Source organism: Ilyonectria robusta (genome assembly GCF_021365365.1).
Source record: "Ilyonectria robusta strain PMI_751 chromosome Unknown BGZ61scaffold_3, whole genome shotgun sequence".
NCBI lineage: Eukaryota > Fungi > Ascomycota > Sordariomycetes > Hypocreales > Nectriaceae > Ilyonectria > Ilyonectria robusta.
In genome coordinates, this window is record NW_025764437.1 from 816209 (window position 1) to 835526 (window position 19318).

The 19318-nt window shown below is 49.3% G+C and overlaps 8 protein-coding genes across 8 annotated transcripts; 3 read left to right on the forward strand and 5 right to left on the reverse strand.

Annotated features, from left to right (window-relative positions):
• Window positions 1–778: 778 nt before the first annotated feature.
• Window positions 779–1646, reverse strand: BGZ61DRAFT_473243 (uncharacterized protein; the record flags this gene model as incomplete). Its single annotated transcript, XM_046248438.1, has 3 exons — window positions 779–1188; window positions 1374–1450; window positions 1600–1646. 3 exons carry the CDS (start codon window positions 1644–1646, stop codon window positions 779–781), a joined length of 534 nt encoding a protein of 177 aa, XP_046109304.1.
• A 900-nt stretch (window positions 1647–2546) lies between these two features.
• BGZ61DRAFT_343669 (Alpha/Beta hydrolase protein) lies at window positions 2547–4444 on the reverse strand (the record flags this gene model as incomplete). The annotated part of the gene is made up of 5 exons (XM_046239619.1): window positions 2547–3101; window positions 3170–3765; window positions 3820–3861; window positions 3921–4230; window positions 4349–4444. The coding sequence occupies 5 exons, from the start codon at window positions 4442–4444 to the stop codon at window positions 2547–2549; spliced, it is 1599 nt and encodes a 532-aa protein (XP_046109305.1).
• Window positions 4445–8278: 3834 nt separating this feature from the next.
• On the forward strand, window positions 8279–8473 carry BGZ61DRAFT_278666 (uncharacterized protein; the record flags this gene model as incomplete). Its single annotated transcript, XM_046238428.1, has 1 exon — window positions 8279–8473. A coding segment is annotated over one exon (195 nt), but the record flags the coding sequence as incomplete, so codon positions are not given.
• Window positions 8474–9570: 1097 nt separating this feature from the next.
• Window positions 9571–9951, forward strand: BGZ61DRAFT_473245 (uncharacterized protein; the record flags this gene model as incomplete). Its single annotated transcript, XM_046248439.1, has 2 exons — window positions 9571–9860; window positions 9924–9951. The coding sequence occupies 2 exons, from the start codon at window positions 9571–9573 to the stop codon at window positions 9949–9951; spliced, it is 318 nt and encodes a 105-aa protein (XP_046109307.1).
• A 44-nt stretch (window positions 9952–9995) lies between these two features.
• Window positions 9996–11012, reverse strand: BGZ61DRAFT_442679 (acyl-CoA N-acyltransferase). The gene has a single exon (XM_046244774.1). The coding sequence runs from the start codon at window positions 10928–10930 to the stop codon at window positions 10169–10171; it is 762 nt and encodes a 253-aa protein (XP_046109308.1). The 5' UTR covers window positions 10931–11012; the 3' UTR covers window positions 9996–10168.
• Window positions 11013–11618: 606 nt separating this feature from the next.
• BGZ61DRAFT_411892 (putative aldo-keto reductase) lies at window positions 11619–13142 on the reverse strand. Its single transcript, XM_046243282.1, has 4 exons — window positions 12787–13142; window positions 12525–12718; window positions 12322–12391; window positions 11619–12250 (listed from the first exon to the last, which is right to left on the reverse strand). The coding sequence occupies exons 1-4, from the start codon at window positions 12957–12959 to the stop codon at window positions 11659–11661; spliced, it is 1029 nt and encodes a 342-aa protein (XP_046109309.1). The 5' UTR covers window positions 12960–13142; the 3' UTR covers window positions 11619–11658.
• A 259-nt stretch (window positions 13143–13401) lies between these two features.
• BGZ61DRAFT_381972 (uncharacterized protein) lies at window positions 13402–15442 on the forward strand. The gene is made up of 2 exons (XM_046242654.1): window positions 13402–13562; window positions 13632–15442. The coding sequence occupies exons 1-2, from the start codon at window positions 13477–13479 to the stop codon at window positions 15277–15279; spliced, it is 1734 nt and encodes a 577-aa protein (XP_046109310.1). The 5' UTR covers window positions 13402–13476; the 3' UTR covers window positions 15280–15442.
• A 174-nt stretch (window positions 15443–15616) lies between these two features.
• On the reverse strand, window positions 15617–18490 carry BGZ61DRAFT_560214 (putative coenzyme A synthetase; the record flags this gene model as incomplete). The annotated part of the gene is made up of 2 exons (XM_046255787.1): window positions 17249–18490; window positions 15617–17173 (listed from the first exon to the last, which is right to left on the reverse strand). The coding sequence occupies exons 1-2, from the start codon at window positions 18029–18031 to the stop codon at window positions 15617–15619; spliced, it is 2340 nt and encodes a 779-aa protein (XP_046109311.1). The 5' UTR covers window positions 18032–18490.
• Between the last annotated feature and the right edge of the window lie 828 nt (window positions 18491–19318).

A 19318-nucleotide genomic window follows, 5' to 3' on the forward strand; every position in this document is an offset into this window, starting at 1 on the left:
CAAGGTAGATAGATACTGCCCACGGTACGCTCTTCGAGACTAGATGTCCGATATTAACGATTGCTCAAAATTCGCCACCAGATCACCATCACTCAAGCGTTCAACACTCATACGAATGACAGAGTGTACACTCGATTGACTACATCGGGGGTCATCCCAAATAGAGGGGGAAGATGGTCTGGGAATATCCAGCAGAGTGTCTAAGACGGCACGCAAAGACGTGTTTATCTCAATGACCATCTACTATTCAGACTGAACCCGTGATCTCGCGAAGTAACGTATTTGAATTAAAACGGATCTCTTCTACTTTGGAACTAAACTCTTCATCCCCAAGACCTCGACGTTTTGCAAGTGATGTGTCCTTCTGAGCATTCCGCGGCGAGACTGGTTACGTCGACACTATGTCAACATTATGTCGACATGGATTAGTGCCAAGGCGCACCGCAGTTAACTGCGGAGACTTTGTCAGCACCAAAAGGAAAACCTAGGATCAGAATTGAAACTTAGACGAATAGTCAGCCCGTCTTAGCTTCACCCGCCTGAGCAGGGTTACTAGACCCCAACACCATGTTGAGGTGCGGGCTGGTCGTTGGGGCGGCCCCGAAGGACCGCCACCTCCCCTCGGAGGGTTGGTGGGGAAGCATGGAGCGACCTAGCCAGCGGCTACATCAACGAAATGCCGAAATTCGCTGGAAGCTTGCCTAGAACCCTGTCGCGCTCCGGGACTTTGGAGACGATGTCGAAAGGGGCGTGGTTGCCGGGGTTCTGCGCAGGACGATCATCGGTTGATCCGGAGGTTGGCAAGATCGAGTGCCAACGACACAATTTCTCGATCATTTTCCCAGCCATCTGGCTGCAGAGCAGCCGTCAAGTCATGGATGGCGCGGCGAGTTACTCGATGTGCAATGAGCAACTCGTCTTGCCTGATCCGGGCCGCCCAGAACTCACTTTGCTCGGTCGCAACGAGTGTCCGTAACAACGGCACGGCCGCACGGAAAACCTCCCGTAACATGCGCTGCTCGTTTACGCTTCGTTCGGCGGCAGCGGATGAGGGAGTAGATGGGAGCATGAAGGGCAAGAAGAGGTGCACGCACATAAGTACGGTGCTGATGATGACAAAGGGGAGGCCAATGGCCGTAAGAATCGTGCAAAGAGGGCCCCATCCGGGCCAGAGGAAGTCAACCATGGCTGGGCTGACGTTGGAGGTATGCATATGTGTTCGACGTATGCGTTTCGGCGTTTGCGTTTCGTGGGCGTTTGCGTATCGTGGGCGACGGCGTCGTATATAAGAAGAAGAAGAAGAAGAGAGGGAAGCATTTGGGGAGTACCCGTGTTGACATGATAAACAGAATCATCTCGTCAATGGCTCTTACCTTCATTGTCTTCATCATGAGCGGCAATAGCAGGCGATGTATGCGGGCAGGAGGGGATGTTCCGGGGCGGGAATTTCCTTTTACACAGCAGGAGCCAACCCAACAAGAAAGGAATTGGCGTAACAGGAAAGAGGTTGGCGCAATTGCACTACACATTGGATTCTCCTTCGATATGCCTTTCCCACATCCACCACTTTGACTCTTTCTTAAGGTAAGTAACACTTACTTCCACCTTCCAGATGCAGTGTCGGCGGCGCCAGAGACGGGACCCATGGTTTCCGTACAATGCAATGGGTAGGTACAATAGTTGCTGGAATCAACTCATATGGCAATGTAGAACTTAATGTAGCGGAGTATACTATACATTAGAATCAATTATCCCAAAGTTTGGTGATGACTTCTTCCAAATCAATAGTAGCCTGCGTTCAATTCTCTATGGACCTTAGGGGCACATGAACATTCAAAGACCCATGTCCCGTGATGTCAAAGAACATACGGCCACTTCCCTCGTATAGCACCACCATCGAGCGTAGAACTGCTAGATTCTATCACATTGCGCTGCCAAAGGCCGGGGGCAATCTGACGCCACACAAGATTGGGATATTCAGATGACAATTTACCATAAGTAAAAAGTAACAGTGAACGAGGGGGGCAAGGTTCTCTCATACACTAGCTGTTCGACTAGTCTATATAGATGACCTCCAAGTCTAGCACATCTCTAATTAGTAAGAGGATACCTGAATATTAGCCATAACGGGACGATATTCCGGCATGGTGTAGTGAAGTTAGCGAGGTCCGGTTGGTTAGAGTTGTGTCAAGTAACAGAAATGACTTAATCAATTAATTGAGGTAGAGTGAAATTAGAGTTGCTAGACAAGATAAAGTATCTAATGACAATACCTAGTACGAGTAAATGAGATGCATATTGATGGCGACAAACTGAGGGCTAGCATGGATACCGACTGCCTGAAAGACATGTTTGCTGACTATACCCACGGCTAGCAAGCAAGGTGCGGATGTGAATAAAGATGGATATAAGAGAGGGTAAAAATATAAAGAATTAATTTATGATAAGAATGAAATATATAGACCTCAGATAAATATAAAAAAATTGGAATGTAAATTTAATAGAAATTTCACGAACGCACATAAATCTAGCTCTGAGGACAAATCTCAGAAGACCCCCTTCTGCCAAAAATCACATTTCGCATGATTAGTGGCGTCTTGGGCAATACTAACCCCATCGATTCCAAAAATAGCCAAATTTGCCTGTTCGCCGTACAGAGGGAAGCTTGGTAAGTCTTCTGCCACTTCACCATTTGGAGTCCCTGTCATGGCAAAGTTCGTCAAGTAGCGCTGCATCGCGATGGCGAGTTCCGGCAACACTGCCGGGTCATCGCCCTTAAAGAAAGTCCATGCAAGGTCCTGGCCATGTAACCCCGGTGGGTATTCGAATCTGTAACCATAGGTTTCATTCTGGAATGCAGCCGCGAGAAACCGCGTGTTGCATGTGAAGACCATGTCGTCAATCAGAATCCTTGTGCGCTCGGCTTGCGTGGTGTAGCCATAGGTTCCATCTAGGATGTTGGGGTATAGTTCCGACAGGACGAAATCTCGTGCCGAATCTGACATGGGATAGCTAACCTGAAGGAAAGACGACAGGTCCTCGTTTGTGCGTATAGTAGGGATGAACATCCCGGATTCATTCTTGTTGTATCCCGTCATAATCTTGTCGTGTTAGTTTTGTTTTGTTTATATATACTCGTCAGAAAATACTAGCATCCCCTTGTACTTACCTTCACGTCGTGATAAAATTGGCCGTTTAAGAGAAGAACCCCGGGAAGAGCTGGCACAAACAACCGATCGACTAATGGACCATACGTGAAGAGACCATAACCACTGCCGAAAACTGCCGCCTGGTTGATCTGCATCAACGCTGACGAGTTCAACTGACGGAGTTGTTGCACTGTCGTAATTTTTCCAGCAGTTATCCGCGAAGCCTCCGCGATAGTGGTCTGCCAAATTTCCGATGTATTTGCGGTAATGGGAATCGCGGGGCTCTGAGAAATCGCCGCGGCGAAGGGTGCTTTTCCTCTCCCGCCAAAGGCAGTAACTTGATGCAACACGCTACCACCGCCTGCAGATTCTCCAATGATGGTGATGCGATGTCTGTCTCCGCCGAAGAGATGGGCGTACTTTTGGACCCATTCAAGCGCGAGCCTCTGATCCCAGAAGGCAGCATTGCCAATCATGTCGGCCCCGTCGTTATAAAGAAAACCAAACATACCCAGTCTATAGTTTATAGAGATAAAGATGATTCCCTCTTGATCATCGAACTGAGAACGGGCTAGTAAACCTGCAGGAGAGTCAAACGGCGCTTGGTCCTTGAATCCTGTGCGCCTGTCAGCCATTCTATTGCCTCCATGCAATATGTACTTTGACTCACCAATATCGTAGCCACCTCCATGAATCCAAACCATTACAGCAGCTGATTCATTTTGCAGTCAGTTGCAGAAGCATGCCAGACGAGATTGAGATTTTACTCACCACCGGAGCCCTTTTCGCCCTTTTGTGCAAGTATAGCCGAAGGAACGTGGACGTCGAGGAATAAGCAATCCTCACTCACGCGCTGGTCGTTCATGAGGAAATCCACCATCGTTTCTACTGGTATCCCTGCCGCTTCCGCTCGGGGCTGCAGCAGCCAGCGGGGGTAGGCTTGGGGACAGATTCGTTGCACTCCACCATCATCAAGGGTTCTGTTGATTGTTCGGGGTGCGATTGGTGGGTTCCATCGCAGGGCTCCAACAGGTGGCTCGCCATACCGAATGTTCTTGAAACTGTAGTATTCATTCGAGGCCTAGTAGCACGTGTTACTTGACGATTCCACAGCCAAGGGAATTCCATCCAATGAAGAAAGATTGAATCATGCGAAACAGCCAAAAGCATGCTATGTAGAGAAGTAGAGGTAAACCCACATTAAAAACGCCTTTATGAACTGAATATCCAAGATCAACGATGATTTCTGTATCACTTGAACGGCATTTGACGAAAGCAGCAGGACCTTGCACCATAAGCCACGCAAATATGGCCCCGTGGAATGGAATCTTCATCGTTGTTGGAGAAATACAACAGCGTGTATTTGCATGAACAAAAGTGTTCGTGTCTTCAAGAGACTGGTAATATGGATATATGTAAATATATGTAAATATATAACGTACATGATAAGCTTGCGTGACAAACAAGCTTGCGTGACAAAAATCCCTCCACCTACATTATCTCCATTTAATCAATTAATTCTCAACCACAAAATATGTCTGACCCTCATATTGAGGGTAGAATTCTTCTTGTGCTTCAGGCCCTTCAAAATGACCCAAAATTAAAGCTCTAACGCGCTGCAGAGATCTACAAAGTTAGCCGTATGATGCTATGGCGCCGGCAGAAGGGGATTCAATCCCGACGCGATTGGATCCCCAAATCACGCAAGCTATCTGATCTAGAAGAGCAGATTATTATTCAGTTCATCCTCGACCTGGATTCGCGAGGGTTTCCCCCGCGACTGCGTGGTGTTGAAGAAATGGCCAACCGACTGCTCGCCGACCGCGACGCGTCACCCGTCGGCAAGCGCTGGGCTTCTAACTTTATCAGGCGACAACCAGAGCTCAAGACGCGTTTTTTTCGTAAATATGACTATTAGAGGGCTAAATGCGAAGATCCAACTATTATTTGCAATTGGTTCCAGCTCGTGGAGAACACAATTGCGAAATATGGTATCGACCTAGCTGATATCTACAACTTTGATGAGACTGGCTTTATGATGGGTATTATTGCAAGCGGAATGGTCGTCACAGGCATAGATAGGCGTGGAAACCCGAAATCAGTCTAGCCTGGAAACTGGGAATGGGTTACAGTCATTCAGGCGATCAATGCGGAAGGCTGGGCGATCCAGCTGTTCATCGTAGTTGCGGGCCAATATCACCTCGCTAGCTGGTATTAGGAAAGCAACCTCCCGGGCGATTGGGCTATTGCGACGACTCAAAATGGCTGGACCGACAATGAGACAGGTTTTGAGTGGCTCAAGCACTTTGACCGGCACACAAAGGATCGATCGACCGGTCGCTATCGTCTTCTGATCCTCGATGGGCATAAAAGTCACCACTCCGTCGACTTTGAGAAATATTGTAAAGAGAACGACATCATTATGCTTTGTATGCCGCCTCATTCATCTCATCTGCTCCAGCCTCTTGATGTTGGATGCTTTGGGCCGCTTAAAACAGCCTATGGTCGAGAAATTGAGCAATTGATCAGATGCTCTATAACCCACGTTACGAAGACCGAGTTCTTCCCAGCCTTCTATGCTGCCCACGCAGCCGCTATGACAAGGAGTAATATTGAGGGAGGTTTTCGAGGGGCCGGACTTGTTCCCTTGAACCCAGAAAATGTCATATCGAAGCTTGATGTGCAGCTACGGACTCCAACACCAGCTGCAGAGGAGGTCGGCCTCCCCGACCCTTGGGTCTCGAAGACCCCAAAGACAGTGCTTGAGGCCAGTTCGCAGTCTGAATACCTTAAAAGACGAGTAAGAAGGCATCAGAGCAGCTCTCCAGCATCTATTCTTGAGGCGCTTGAGTCATTTTCTAAGGGAACAAAGGCAATAATGCATCAAATGGCATTATTGAAGTCTGAGAACCAGATCCTTCGACAGGCAAATGAGACTCTTAGCAAGCGGCGCAGAGCAAAAAGGACCTGCCTACAGAATAGAGGGAAGATGACTGTAGATGAGGGAAGGGGTGAGATAGATTAGAGAGATGTCGATGCACAGGTAGCAGCTGAATCGTCGAGAAGTGGTGGTCGAGCGAGGTCGGTGATGCCGAGGGAAAGGCGCTGTGGAACTTATGGAAAGGCCGGTCATAATGCAAGGACCTGTCAGGCTGTTATTGAGACCTCTGGAGAAGAGTATAGCAATTAGTTTTAATTGATTTAAGGTGTTGTTGTATTTTTATTGAAGTTTTAATTTTGAAGGTTAGTATTTTTGTCACGCAAGCTTGTTTGTCACGCAAGCTTATCATGTACGTTATACATATATATACTACGTAATATATAAGGGGGGATGACTTAGCTTTGTATTGTGAAGGTCTATTAATCTCCTCACAGGGATATAACTTCGGGAAGTGAACACGGCACTTACATACCATGCGAAACCGCATCTCGAGAGCGATCGTCCCCTGGAGCCAAAGAGTAGCATGTTAAAAGGGTGGGAAGTAGGAGTCATTCGTGGGAAGCTAAGCCATGACTGGGGTAGGACGTTACATTTAAATATCTGTCTAGTCTCCATACCCTCACAAACTTGCCTTGGTACGGAGTACTTTCAGTGAAAGTGGAAATCAAGCCGAAACCGAAACCGAAACCGAATCAAGTCCATCCCTATGACCCTACGCCCCGTTGAAGCCTGCTAGATAGCAGTGGCATAGCCATTTTCGCGGAAAAGATCGGCTACCTCCACTTTTGCCTAAAAATGAAGCTTAAATTGCGATGCAGGGTAGAACCTGGCTACATTCATATTTGGTTATGGAAGCCGAGCGACTTGCCCTGAAAGGAAGCTTCCAAACCTACGCTTGGTCCCAGGTCTACACTGATCCACATCTATACTATCCTAGGGCCATAGCTATCCCTCCCAGACGCATTAGCGCATCTGTAGGATGGGCCAAAGTGCCGTTCTGAGCAATGTGCCTCAGGAGGTCCTGGAGCGCATTCTCATGTCTTTAGCACTGGCCGACTTGAAAAGCCTCCGCCTTGGAGCAAGCACATGGGCCTATCAGTGGCTCAGAAGTGCTTCGACCGCCACACAACAACTTTGACTTCTTCCGGCCTCTCGTCCACAGAAGCCCTGATGAGGCATACCGATCTGGGCAATCTCGTCCGCCATGTACGGATAACGGCTGAATGTTTTGCCATTGACCCCGCGCGGCAGACGTTGAAGTCTGGACAGTACTACCAGGAGGAGACAGCGGTCACAAATGGTCGTGGCGATACATTTACTGTGCAGATGCCCTACTCAAAGAAAAAAGGGACTGATGAATAACTGGCGCACACGAGAAGATATCTAGAGTGGCTGGAGTCGCGAGCGGAGGCTGAGGATATGGACGAAACCACTATTCTTAGCTCAGAGGAACCATTCGTGGATCGTCTTGCTGCGATCCTTACATGGGGCGGGCGGGGTTCTTTGACGACACTGGAACTGGATGCCAGATTTATCGAGGGCCTGAATCAGATGGATGAAGGCGGCGAGCGATCAGGTCTGGAGGCTGGAGCATGAACTGGTTGACTTAAAGCCGGGTCCACATGTTGTCAAGATCAGGCTGTGTCATCCGAATATCTTGCTTGAGAAGTTGCTTGTGGATTTTGGGGGTCTTCTTCGTGGGGAACTACTCGCACTAATTAATATACCGCTTTTCCCCGAAGCCCGAAAACCTCTAGATGCTGCGAAATGACTTCTTCACCACTCGTCTCGGATGCCATGCCAGACACAGACAAGCCCTCATGCCACGGATGTTGGAGGAGAAAGCTTGAGTGCTCCAGAGAGCAGCCTTCATGCGCTAATTGACAATAAGTCCATGATTCTCCTGCACCACCGAATTGCGTATCCGCCGCGTGAATGGCCCTGTCCTGTCTCGGAGTTTTATTCCCGAGTAGTCCACACAGATACGGCATTCGCGGCGGGCCGGGATCCAGCCGACGCTCAGCTTCCACGACGTCTGCCGTAGAGACATACGAAGGCCTCAACGAATCATCCCAATGCATCTTGTATCTAGCTGGGATCTCGGAGGCCTGGGGTTGGGTTTATCTCTTGTGAGCATTTTCTCCACCATCTCGAATGCTCTCATCTCCATCTCGGCGCCATGTTAGTCGCTATTCGAGCCGCTTGCGTGCTTCCCTCTAGTCAAGCAGATATTATCCAAGATGGTGCTGTTGTAGTGTATAGTAACTGCATCACAAAGGTTGGAATACGGGACTTGTTAAAGGATTCTTACAGAGCCTCGACGGTAGAAGACCTTGGGGATGTGACTCTAATGCCGGGCCTTTTTAACTGCCATATGAGCTATCAGACGGAAGATATGGATTATAATAGTCCTGCAAGCAAGCGGAGCGCATTCCCTTTGCTATAGCGGTTATTACAACATAACCACGCCCGGTACCTCCTAATATAAGACATATACAGGAGATTAGAAGCCATTTCTAATATATAGTAACTCCAGCTTTACCTCCAAATAGACTCAATAAGAATTTCAACCTCTATTAAAAGTAACCTTTCAGATGCTGAGATTCTCTTATTTATAGCTAAGCACTTAACCTATCTTCTTAACCCTGGTATTAAGACTGCCTGCAATCTTGGCTCTTGTAGTAATAATACTATAATTATATAGAAGTAGATCTGCTGTAGCTCCATTTCTATTCCCCATCTATAATATGCTAATGTGCCTCTTACTATACCTAGTAGTTACTACAAGGCTATGAGTAGCAGTTATAAAGGTATTAATAGTATTATTGCTAAGATTTGCAAATATACTACTAAGGGTGCTAACCTTCTAAAAGTTATATCTACTGAGAGCTTTATAATAGCAGGCTTATACCTAAGAAAAATATACTTTATATATAAAGAGATACATACTATTAAATAGAAAGTTGAGAAGTATAGTATATTTATAATAATTTATATAACTGGTACTAAGAGTATTAATATAGCTGCTAATTGTAATAGCTATACTTAATCTAGGCTAACAGTCTAGAATAGGTATAGATCGTGGAGTTCAGATTCTAATAGAAATTAAAATATTATTATATAAGTCATAATATAGTTACTACAAACAAAGCAATATAATAGAATAATAGTATCACATCTAGTAATATATAGCTAGTATAGTAAGCTAGGTAACTAAGTATTATTGATAGCTGAGGATCTGGTGTCCTAATGACAGCCAGTTCCTCGGGTTAATATACTAGGTGATCCTGACGGGATTGTGTGGCGCGTGGGATCGTAGCGATCCTGGGATCCCTCGGCCTCATCAATGGCAGCTACGACATTACTAGCTCTTACGTTACCTCCCAATGGTCCCACTACCGCTCGGACTTCCATTTGGAACTCCGCCTTGCTGGTGACAGTCTTTGGGGCCGCTTTGACTTGGGAGTCCTCAGTGGCGTCATGTACTTCGACAGGCGGCCGCGAGCTTCATCGCGTGATTCCGTGCCATTTACGTGGCGTGGTCGTGAAGATCAGGGTCCCATCATCTATGGCGATAGTAACAGTGGCCGGCTCACATTCCTGGGCGACGGTCGTATTGAGGGATCCATTGATTACGAGGAACTCCGCTTCCGAGGCTGGCGGTTCCCAGACCAGGGGACGGGGGGTGGAACTTCTGCCTACACTTTGGAGAATGAGTGGGATGGGTATTCGGAGGATCAGTATGAAAACGAGAGGGTGTCTCGTTGGAGGTGAGAGACGGCATTCGAGCGTTCCTTTTCTTGTTTGTGTAAACTACTTTTTGCAATTTATAGTCGTTGGTGTGTGTACTTGGAGGGGTAATGAGTAAATCTGGGCCACAGTTTGTCACAATAAATTGAGTGGATTGAAGGTGTCACAATCGAAATTCTTATGCCGTTCTTTTCTTCATCTTCATTACCCAAGGCTTAGCCATTGTCTCAGACTGGCGGGTTTCATGTTATGATTCTCCAAGACTAGAAGGCTGCCCTGGTCCAAATGAGCGTACTCAAGCCCTAATATCAAGGAAAGTAGACAGCATCTAAGCGACTATAGGCTGGCGCACCATGTACCTAAATGTATATGGGCCCCAGCTCTCCCGATCTCCAAATACGCCATCTTTGGGTGGCGGTCCGACGGCCCATGTATCCATATCAAACGTCAGGCGCTCAACTTCCTTGAATCCATGCTTCGCAAACACCGGCCAACCGGCCTCAGAGGCGTGCACCCAAGAGAAAGCACCCAGCCTGTCTGCCTGTTCGGTTCCCCATCGTATGAGCTGGGAACCAACGCCCTGACCCTGATATTTTGGATCTACAGTGATGCCCCCCATGAAAATGCACTTCGAACCATCCGGCATGATCCGGTGCATGAAGTCATGCAAGTGTTTGCTTGTCATGGCCTCAAGCTCATTGATCCTCTCGGCACCCGAGATGATAGGCTCCTCTGTCTCAGTCACCCCTTCGCCCTTGCCATCATCATCCACAACAGTCTCCTCCACTTGCTCCGTAGCTTTTCCATCCTCGCCCGGTGAAGCATCGAGTTCGATGCCCCTGAAACCCCACGCCATGGAGCCCGCAATTGTGCCATCGCGGTCATCCGTTGCCTTGAGAAGGACACCTCGCGGGGACTCAATCCAGGCGCGGGCGCCTATGGCCATTCCCTCCGCAAAAGAGCCGGGCTTTTGACCCATAATCTTCATCTGAGAATGAGAATCGTTGTCGAAAGCGCGGGTGGAGATCTCCCCTATTCGTGGCACATCACTCAGTGAGGCGCGAGAGATAGTGAATGTAGCTTTAGACATTGTGTGTTGGGGATAATGAGTAGATGAAGGGTTGGAATAATTGTTTCTAGCTGAGGAGGCTATTTGCTGTTTTCAACATCTCCCATAACCGCGGAGTCTGGGAGTTTTATATATTTCATCAACGGTCAAAAATATCGGAGAGCGCTGGTCTGCAGTTGATTGGGTCCCACCTCAGTCAATTGCTGTTCCCCGGGTGAGTCATGGAGTTATCGAGCTTCCCAATTGGTACAGGCTTACGAGCCGCAGATAAGTTATGTGTAAGCCCATACGATCCGGGAAAGATCAACGGTCACAGGAAATGTGAGATTTGCTCTTAGAACTCTTCAATTTAGTTTTTCTTATCATGCGAAGGCTTAAATGCGCTAGGAGCGGAAATTCTGATTGTCTCAGAGATGCATGTAGTGTGGCCCCAGCCTGATTGACAGGTGACAATCGTATAGGAAGATGGTTTCGGGACCGGAAGAACGGCAACAAATTGCAGGGCAGATATACTTGACTAATGGGACTTGGGTAACCGCGCGGGCAACCCCTACAACTGGCTGCGTCGCGGAGCTGACATCGGAAGGAAAGGAATGCAGGGTGATGGTTGGGGGATGAATTCGTTCGGTGGCGGTAGAACATAATTGATCAAATACTATCTCTGTAAAATCCTACACACTTGGTCTTGGAGTCGCGAACGCAAATAAATCTCATAGTGACGCATCCAGTATTACCACCACCCCATTCAACTAGACCTCCTCAGCCGTAGTACCGTACTGGTGGGCTTCCATTCCTTCTGGAACGACACCCCCAGCAACCTCGGCACTTTCAACAAAGCGTCTAATCTCAGCCTCCTCCGTGTCAGTCAAATCGACATCAAGCGAACCCCAGTTTTCCTCCAGATACTTCACTTTCTTAGTGCCCGGAATCGGAATGACGTCGTCGCCCTGCTTCAGAAGCCACGCGATCGCCAGCTGCGACGTGCTACAGTTCTTCTTCTCCGCCAGGGCTGTCAGTTGCTGGACGAGTTGGATGTTCTTGTCACGGTTCTCTCCCTGAAAGCGTGGGAAGAAGCTGGAGCGCATGTCCGTGCCGGCGCTCGCGGCATCCGTGCTGGTGAAGGTAGATGTGAGCAGGCCGCGTCCCAGGGGCGCGTAACCGATGATGGAGACGCCCAGCTCTCGACAAGTGGCCAGGAGATCGGTTCCACTTGGGCTCTCGATATCGCGCGCAAAGGCCGAGTACTCGATCTGGACTGCAGCAACGGGGGCAATCTTGACAGCACGGCGAAGTTCAGAAGACTTGATATTGGACAGGCCGATGTGCTTGATCTTGCCCGCTCTAAGAGGTTCCTGTTAGTAAATGAATGTGCGGTTTTCCAGTACACAATGCTTGTAGGGTGAAACGCTTACGCTTTCAGCTCTGCCATCGCTCGCATAGTTGATTCAATTGGCGTTTTGGCATTGACGGTATGGACGTAATCTTGAAGTTGGGATGCATTAGCCTCTCGAACCAGAGGGTAGGTTGGACATTTCAAGGTATGTTGCCCTGACACAAGCATGTACAGTTTTGTAGTCCTTGGAATGAGCAAGAGTTATGAGAATAGAGTACTTACAGAGATCAATGAAATCGACGCCAAGAGTCTTGAGACTGTCCTCGCAACATTTCTTGCAATACTCGGGGGAGCTGTCAGTCTCATAGGTCGGGCTGCCTATCACATAACCGAACTTGGTCGCCAGGAAAATGTCACTGCGCTTTCCTGTGCGCTTGAACCATTTGCCCACTATCTCCTCGGAGTCGCCATACATGCTGTAGAAATCGTCAGAAACTCATGCTGTCTACGACCATTTATGGACATCTTTCTTCGAAATACTCACTTGGCTGTGTCCCAGAACCTTGCTCCAATCTCATGAGCACGGTCAAGCAGTGCGAATCGATCCTCATCTGTCGGAGGGGCTCCGTAGACCGGATAGCCGAGACCCATCAGGCCAAGGCCTAGGGCGGGGACGTTGGGGCCGTTATGGCCAAGCTTGCGCATTTGTGCAGGCATATTGATGGTATGGGAGGTGAGGGTTGGTGTTTAGACTGCGGAAGCGAAAGAAATTGTGATTTCCGGTGATCTTGTCTCAGTGTCAAGCATTGTGAGCATGCCGACACTCGACCTCTTTATAACCAAGAGATTCTTGTGGAATAATTCATGTCAACCTTAGAGATTGGCCTAAGTCCGTTAAAATCCGTATTAAAATCCGCAAAGGCTTGGAACAATCGTCATCGTGAGCATCTTTGTTTAATACATTGACGAGGGGTACTCCAGCGAAGCCCATGGCGAAGGAATTATCCAATCAACGTCCAAAGTCGCCGAGCGGACGAATCATATCTCGTCAGACTAAGGTTGCCTTGGGGCGTTCAGGGACCAATCATATCGCAACCGATCCGAGCCTACGAATAGCTGGATCAGATGCCGGTGGCTGATTAACGGTGATGTTGGTCAGGTCGAAAATGACAGCCCCGAAGACGCCGGTTTTCCCAACAACACACCGGACTTAAGGCATACGGAGTGTTCAAATATGCCGCAGGCTGCATCTATTAGCAACTCTCGCATTGAAAGTCGTAGCAGCAGACGCAGAGTTAGGTCTGGCTGTGGTACCTGCCGGTGAGTCGCTTCAGCTAAGTACGAACGCGGCGATTATCACGCATGAGCTTACGGATGAACCTGGGACAGGATCCGAAAGGTCAAATGTGACGAAGGTCGCCCCGCTTGTCACCGATGCATCTCTACCGGCCGCGCCTGTGACGGCTACGGTATTTGGGGCGGTGGGAGTAGTTCCTATGCTAAGCTGCAGCAAAGCCTTGCCACATCCCAGGACGTCGAGACCGTTGTCGCGCGGCCTCCCGCACCTCTCTCAGTCCTTGTTGCAACTACAGAGGAGAAGGACTACTTCACCTGGTTCAAGAGTCAGGCTATGCACAAATTCTCAGGCGCCTTCGCCTCTAAATTCTGGAATACGCTGATCCTCCAGATGAGCTTCCGTGAACCAGCCGTCCTACATGCTGTCCTTGCCCTGAGCTCTGTCCATAAGAGAGGGGTTGTCATCAACACTGGCGAACAACGAGACATCAAAGACACCCTCTACGGCCAAGAACAATTTGCGCTACAGAACTACGTCAAGGCAATCAGACATCTGCAGCCACATTTCTCCGTCAAGGACAGGACTTCTTTCCGTGTCGCTCTAGCCACCTGCCTCGTGTTTATTGCTGTGGAACTCCTTCGTGGACACTTTCAGGCGGCCATTTCTCATCTTCAGAACGGTCTTAAGGTCCTCCAAGATGCGCAATTGTCCGTCAATATCGATGATAGGAACCTTGGGTTGAAGTCAGGTCATGAGATGGCCGATGACTGGATTGTCGAAACGTTTTCCGTGCTCCAATTTCAGGTCGAACTCTTCTCATTGTCTTATCATGGTCCCTTCTTAATTCCCACAGTGGCAGGACACAAGCCTGGGGGCACCATGCCACAATCTCTCGACGAAGCCTGGCAGGAAATACAACGGTTACTAAACAAGATACTTCACCTGGCCCAAACAGGCTGCCACAACGTGCCTGGGAGTGGATCTCATCTGCCTCCTCACACACCACTTGAACTTCGGCAGCACATTCGAGCCGACCTCAAGCGTTGGCTTTACATGTATGAGAATCTCGGGAAGTCTCTGCACGGCCACATGTCGTACGACGAGAACAAACGTTTTACAATCTTATCGGGATACCATACCATGGCAAAAATTATGCTGGAGGTGTGTCTGTGTCCAGACAATGAATCGGTATTCGACTCCCACACAAGCCAGTTCGTCTTCCTGGTCAGTAAGTTGTCAGAACTATGTGCTGAACCTGGGACGTACCTACCCACGCGTCTCTGTCGGAAACTCCGGCCAGGGAATTTCGTCGACATGGCCCATTCCTATGTCGACGTGGGTTGGCTCCCGCCACTGTATTACACGGCTATGAAATGTCGCATTCACCGTGTTCGACTGCAGGCCATCAGGTTGATGGAAATTTCCTCCCATAGGGAAGGTATCTGGGACGCAGAGACCACAGCGTGCATTGCGCGAAAGGTAATGGAGATCGAAGAGCGGGACTTCTATCGGGGCGTTGATATTGATAACGAATTTCCTCTTTCCAGCTACCCTACTCCACGAGATTTGTCACTACCACTCATCCCAGACTCGTACAGGATACGTGGACTTGAGGTTGTTTTGCATGGCGATCCGATGGAGAGTATCTTTTTATTCCGCAAGCCAAATCAGGAAGGGAGGACAGGGAAGATTTTAATATCGGAGTACAATATATCCTCGCAATGTTGGGTAGATAGGTGAGATGGCGGTTTTAATTTGGGATTCTTCTCAGCAATCTCATTACGCACTTGAAGAAAGTGCGAACTTGTTAATAGGATCAAGAGACAAGATGTATTCGCAGTATCCCGAACTTACCTGTCCGATTCATTTGGAAAAGGATGGAAAATCCTCTCACCTCTAGATCATGGAATCATTTACGGAAATCAGAGAATCGAGCCCGAATGCATAAATATATTACCAGTACTATCACGGTCCTCAAAGACAACTTAATCATCTCCATAAGTCCGCGAGACGGTTCAATCTTATCTAAAGTAGGGCTTCAAGCGGGATAGATATTTGCATACAAACTCGAGCCAGATCATGCTACCTTCTTCAAATCCCGGATGTCAAATCGCTGACCTCCCTCCGTCTTCAACCCACCCTTCTCCATCTTTCCCGTTGGCGTCTTCTTTATTTCATCGACAAACTCTATGACGCTTGGCACCTGAAACCTCGCCATGTGTTGCACCGCCCACTCCCAAAGCCCTTTCTCGTCAATGGTGCTGCCCGCCCGCATCTGCACTGCGACCTTGACATCCTCTTCCGTTCCAGACCCCAGCTGTGACGGCACGCCATATGCGGCCGCGATGACTACCTCTGGGTGCTGCAGGAACTCTTCTTCTACTTCAGCCGCGTTGACGTTCTCACCACGCCGGCGCACTACGTCTTTGACTCGGCCTATAAAGTAGACATTCCCCTCGTCGTCAACTTTGGCAATGTCTCCTGTGTGAAGCCATAGACCACGGGACGCAGCTGCCGTATTCTCCGGGTCATTGAAATATCCCTGAAAGAAGGCGTTTGGCACATCGCTCCTCAAAAGCAGGTGACCTGGAGTGTTTGGAGGCAGCTCTTCATCCATGTCATTAGCGATGCGAAGCTGGTGGCCTTCCCTAAGCCTTCCGCAAGAGCCAACTGGGAGTTTGCGGCTACGATCCTGGATGATGGGAAGGCTGGCTTCGACGCTTCCGTACAGAGTGGTAAGCGGGTGGCCAAATCGTTCTTCATATGCTTCGCCGAACTGGGGGATAGGAACTCCCCAGGCTAGACGCACACTATGGTCGCGGTCGCGGTCGCTGGGCGGCTGCTTGTACGTCAACGCCAAAGTGGCACCCATGAAGTCGTAAACTGTGGCCTTGGCGGCACGGATCTCATCCCAAAATCTGGTAGCAGTGAAGCGGACAGACAGAGCCGCGACAGCACCAAGAAGGATGGCCGGGATGATTGTAAGTGCGGTGGCATCCGCGTGGAAAAGAGGGAATGAGCAGAAAAGAACGTCGTCGGCTCGCAGTCCGCAGCTCTCTATAAGCGCCTGTGCCTGGAGGATAAAGTACTCGTGGGAGAGCACACAAGGCTTTGACCTTCCTGTGGTGCCGCTTGTATAGAGGAATGCAGAAGTAGTAGCTGGTGTTACTTTGGCAGAATCACCAACCGCAATGCTTGACTGTAGTAGAGTCGAGAAGTTGGCCGCAAGTCCATCGCATTGACCATGGACGTAAACAGAGCTGTCCTCCAACACGTTCAATGACTTGAGCTCCGGCCAAAGTGCAACATCAACAATGGCGAGTTTTGGCTGAGCAGCTTGGATGACATGCTTCAGAGTGACAGATTTCAGCTCCGTATTGACTGGAACCCACACAGCACCCAGTTGATTGGTGGCCATCCAGGAATACACCATTTCGACGCTGTTTGCCATCATCACCAGCACTCTGTCGCCTGGTTGGATGCCGGCCCGCTTCAATCCTCCAGCAAGCTTTCTCATTGCCACATCAAACTCGCCAAAAGTAATATCTCTGCCACCGAAGCGGAGGAACGTTCTGTCGGGGAAGCTGTCTACAACCCGCTTGAGAGCTGCGTTGATGTCCCTAACGGGAGGTTTCTGGGTCATGAGATAAGTCTCTGACGCCATCTTCAATGTGGCAGCTTCTTCGATCTTGTCACCAGTGGCCACAACTCCAGTATTTTTCCCAGATTGGCGAGTTTTCCGAGCAGCAAAGTCGCTGAAGGCCTTGGTGGCGTCGCTCTGGGCGAAACAGTAGCTTGCGACGTTGATTTCGTCCTGCAAGCAAGCTTCCATGTTGGTGAATACAGCTCGCTCCAGAGAGGTTTTAGAAGACGCCAGCGAAATCGCAGGGAGTTTGGCCATCTCTACCGCCAGCTCTAAAGCGCGACGCTTTGGGTCCTCGCTGATCTCGCTAAGCAGGCCGATTTTGAGCGCCTCAGAAGACTCAATCCAACGACCAGTCAGGAGCAGATCCTTTGCCTTTAACAACCCAACTAAATGGGTCAGGCGTAGAGTAATGCCGCCCGTGGCTGCATGGCCGATGGGAACCTCAGGGAAGCGAAACTTGGCAGCAGGTCCGCCGATGACAAAATCAGCAGCCAGTGCCAGTTCCGCACCACCTCCGATGGCAAATCCCTGAACGACAGCGATCACCACAGCCTGTGAGGAAGAGGTGAGGCGGGTGAGGTCTTGCAGTTTGTGGAACGCCTCTCGCAGCTCTTGCGGCGTTCCTGTGACCGGAGCGAGTGTCTGCTTCAGGTCCTCGCCGGCGCAGAACGAGCGTTCTCCAGCACCTTCAAGTACGATGATGCGGGCTTGGGCATTCTCGCGAAGAGCTCGGACAAGGCTGTCGAGGAGATCGACATTGAGTGCATTCAAGGCCTTGGGTCGGTTCAAAATAATCCTGACGATGCCGGACGCGGGGTGTTCCACCAAAACTGAGTTGGAGTCCATCTCGGCGATGGACTTGGAGTAAGAGATGTGAAGAGTTTAAGATAATGTTGAAATGCTGGAATGAACAGAACCATTTCGCAACAGGATCTATCTACTTATAGCCGTCATTTGAAGAGGACCGCCGATTTTCGACAGCCAACGACACCGTGGTTCTTCAACGCTAGGTCCCTGTGAGACGAACAAGCTCAACGACACCAAAATCCATCTTGAGGGGACACTAGATAGTGGGTATCAAATCCTAGCTAGTCCCGAAAAATATTTAAAAGAGATGCTTGCCGAGAACCGTTGGGCTGTTCATCTGCTTATCGACATTCATCGTCAGCTGGGATGGGTTGTTAATGGATCCACCTCAATCTAGCCCGATTATCGCACTATAGCAGTCTATACCGACCATGCGCTGGCATCTTATACCGAGAAAGCGTTGGCAGCTCATACCGACGGAAATCGGGCTAATGCAGCCTTATTATATCCCCTTATCCATCGTTGACACATCCCATTTCAATCTGGGTCAACCACCCCGTGGCCTGCATTTAAAGGGAGTGATTATAAAGTAACCCACATTTGCGTAGTTTGCAACCCAATTTGTGGCTGAACCCCACCTTCTTCCGATTCCGCACCGCACACCAAATTTAGTATGAGAGCTTGAGAGTGCATATAATGACCATGTTATTCCTTGCTTGAGAATTGAGTGAAGGCATCAGTGATATTCTTCTCAGTTAGAGACGGTATTTCCTTTGGTGGTTGAGCGGCTGTAGTGTTGCCGGTGTTGCTGCCTTCATCGTTAGAGGCATCTTCCAAGCGCTGAAATGTACGCATATATAACCTATGCAATTCGATGCTGGGCTTATATGAATTGCCTGCCTCCAGCCTTTTCAACCCTAATATTGTAGTTGACTCTTTAGATATATTGATTGCAGCAGGGGCGGTGGAAGGTGGAGGGTTTGATTGAGGTTGCGATGCGGCACGCAAAATCGCAGCTTTTACTGCAGTAGCCGCTGCCGTAGTGTCGATAGCTGGCGCGGGGTCAGTTGATTTGATTGGTCGAGCATAAGGCTAATCTTCCCGATCGGGAATCTGACTTTCCTGAATAGGCAAGTCACATGATATTTCCGCCTCAGCCTTCTCCCACACTTCAACCCGCTCAGCGAGAATAGAGTCTCGCTGCGAGGTCCTGACGGCCGCACTCTTATTAAGTCCTAGGGCCCCCTTTAGCCGGCCTTTTGCCTGCATAAAGTGCGGATCGTAGGGGGTCCAATACCGCCGCAGTGTGTGTGTCGCTGCGCTGCA

Coding starts and splice junctions, on each gene's coding strand:
- BGZ61DRAFT_381972 (XM_046242654.1), top strand. CDS start 13,477: ATGCCGCAGGCTGCATCTATTAGCAACTCTCGCATTGAAAGTCGTAGC. Junction 13,563..13,631: donor TCTGGCTGTGGTACCTGCCG/GTGAGTCGCTTC, acceptor AACCTGGGACAG/GATCCGAAAGGTCAAATGTG.
- BGZ61DRAFT_411892 (XM_046243282.1), bottom strand. CDS start 12,959: ATGCCTGCACAAATGCGCAAGCTTGGCCATAACGGCCCCAACGTCCCC. Junction 12,719..12,786: donor AGGTTCTGGGACACAGCCAA/GTGAGTATTTCG, acceptor CGATTTCTACAG/CATGTATGGCGACTCCGAGG. Junction 12,392..12,524: donor CGTCGATTTCATTGATCTCT/GTAAGTACTCTA, acceptor CCCAACTTCAAG/ATTACGTCCATACCGTCAAT.
- BGZ61DRAFT_442679 (XM_046244774.1), bottom strand. CDS start 10,930: ATGTCTAAAGCTACATTCACTATCTCTCGCGCCTCACTGAGTGATGTG.